This window comes from Schistosoma mansoni, chromosome 5 (genome assembly GCF_000237925.1).
Source record: "Schistosoma mansoni strain Puerto Rico chromosome 5, complete genome".
Lineage (NCBI taxonomy): Eukaryota > Metazoa > Platyhelminthes > Trematoda > Strigeidida > Schistosomatidae > Schistosoma > Schistosoma mansoni.
Window position 1 is genome coordinate 3,475,642 of NC_031499.1, and position 2,226 is coordinate 3,477,867.

The window sequence follows — 2,226 nt, forward strand, 5'->3', positions numbered from 1 at the left end:
TTATACGATTCGATCTTCATTCCAAACTAGATAATTTGAACTGATCTATTGAGACATAAAATTTCAATGTCCTAGTTTTTGTTATATGAAGGGTATGAATAAGTGTGGATAAGGAACCTCATACATAACAAAACAAATTAGATGTTCAATAATTATTGATTTTCGATAGTTATATGTTTAATCACCTGATAGGTCAAATAATAATTATTTTTAATAAACGCATAAATTGAGTACAGCATTAATATTTTAAAAATATTGTTTCTAGAAAACAAATTAACAGTCAAATATAGTTGAAATCATGAGTCAATTGAAGCTAGACCACCATAGAAAACCTGGATGCACTGGACGGCCGTTTCATCCTATTGCGGGACTCCTCAGCAGTGGCATCCACGATCCCGCATCGTGAGATTCGAACCCAGGACCTATCAGTCTCACGCTTCCAGGTTTTCTGTGGTGGTCTAGCTTTAATTGACTCATGATTTCAACTATATAAAATGAATAAAAATCTCCACAAAACTCCCTTCTGATAATAGTCAAATAGTTAATAAAGCTGACAATAATCACAAAATCTGAGTTAAATAAAATACCAAAGTAGTTGGTTAAATGTAATCAATGTTGATTTATAGACTAAATTTAATTAGTGGTAAGGTGGATTAGCTAGGGTATGTATTATACAAGGTTAACCACCGCCAACCTCAACGGTCGATATTAGCTGGTGTAGAGGTTGATAAAAAGCTTAGGATGAGAAAATCAAGACGTAGCATTATTCTACAAAGTTGATAAATGTGGGGTCTGAACCCTATTGGTCAGTAAGTCAACTAAAATGTAGGACAAGGCATACATATGCATCGCTCCAAGTTGACATGCCTCATTAGCTTAACAAGATGAACACTAAATTCATAGAAGTAGTTACTTCAGTGGTAGTAAGAAAAGATTTTATATAAAGATATAATACAGGGAGAAAGGAGTCCTGTTGGTAGATGCATACTATCTGATTGAAATTCATGCGATAACAGTGATCAGTGGTCGAAGAAATCTGTTGAAATGGTTTAAAATGAGTTACAATCTAGCAGATACATTTACTCTCTATCTTTCTCTACAACTTGAGCTTTACTATTCGTTCATACATACCTTTCCTTCATTTAATCTCTGACCATATTATCAATGATTAACCTGTTTTATTATTGCTACATTGTTTCATTTCATCGTTCTAATGTGGTATACTATCTTAAGCCATTGAATATTTGTGTCAAAACTCTAAATTGACAATGACTGATAAAAATCAGTTAATTTCTAGTTGTGTATCTCATTGATTGAAGTGGTCAACTTCTTAATCATAGTATCTTGATTACTAACTCAGCTCTAATATTAAAAAAAGCCTTTTCAGCCGGATAGTAATAGTCAACTTTATTTACAATAAGTATAGATTATTACAGTCAATGAAATAATCTTGCATATGTTCACCTAGTATTGTTTGTTTGAATCTTCCCATTGATGTTTAAGACTGCAACTGGTCAGCCTCTTATTGGCATATATGCATACTGTGCATATTGCCTTGATATAGCCTTAATTCTCAAGCATTGTAAGCAAAGGACTCAGTAGCGGAGTGGATAGCGCTATGGCGTTTGAAGCGAAAGGTACTGGGTTCGAATCCCAGAGTGAACATCAACTCTGAGATGCAGGTACATCTAGCCGACGAGTCCCAAATAGGACGAAACGCGCGTCCTGGATTCCACTGCTAGCCACTATCCATCTTTGCTTACAATCTTTTATATGATTAGTGATTAATAAAAGTATTTGTGAAATTAGTAACTGTAATAGTGTAGAACTGAAAAAAATAAGAAGACAATTTCAACAACAACAACAAAAAGAAAATCCAGCTTTAACAAAAGAAATTCAATATTGATCAAGATAGTACTTGTCCTTAACCAGTTCTGAACTGATAGGGTCATAAAGTAAACTGATGATTATTTGTTTTCTTGATTCAAGAATGTGAAATGTTTTTTATTTAAACAAGAAGTGTACTATTATGCTTAATAATGATAGCATTCATCTACAACAAATTGATCACACTGAACTATTAAAGTGAATAAGAATATTATGTAGTTGAAATCATGAGTCAATTGAAACTAGACCACCATGGAAAACCTGGAAGCATTGGACGGCCTTTTCGTTCTATTGTGGGACTCCTCAGCACTGCGTATCCACGATCCCGCCCCGCGAGCG

General features: G+C 34.1%; 1 protein-coding gene across 1 annotated transcript in view; it reads right to left on the minus strand.

Annotated features, from left to right (window-relative positions):
• Positions 1–653: 653 nt before the first annotated feature.
• Smp_160120 (hypothetical protein) overlaps positions 654–2,226 on the minus strand; it is a gene marked incomplete at both ends in the record, with an annotated part of 15,028 nt that continues 13,455 nt past the window's right edge. Inside the window, one exon of the mRNA XM_018797659.1 lies at positions 654–694. Within this exon, the coding sequence (XP_018652679.1) occupies positions 654–694 (41 nt within the window). The remainder of the gene's footprint in view (positions 695–2,226) is intronic.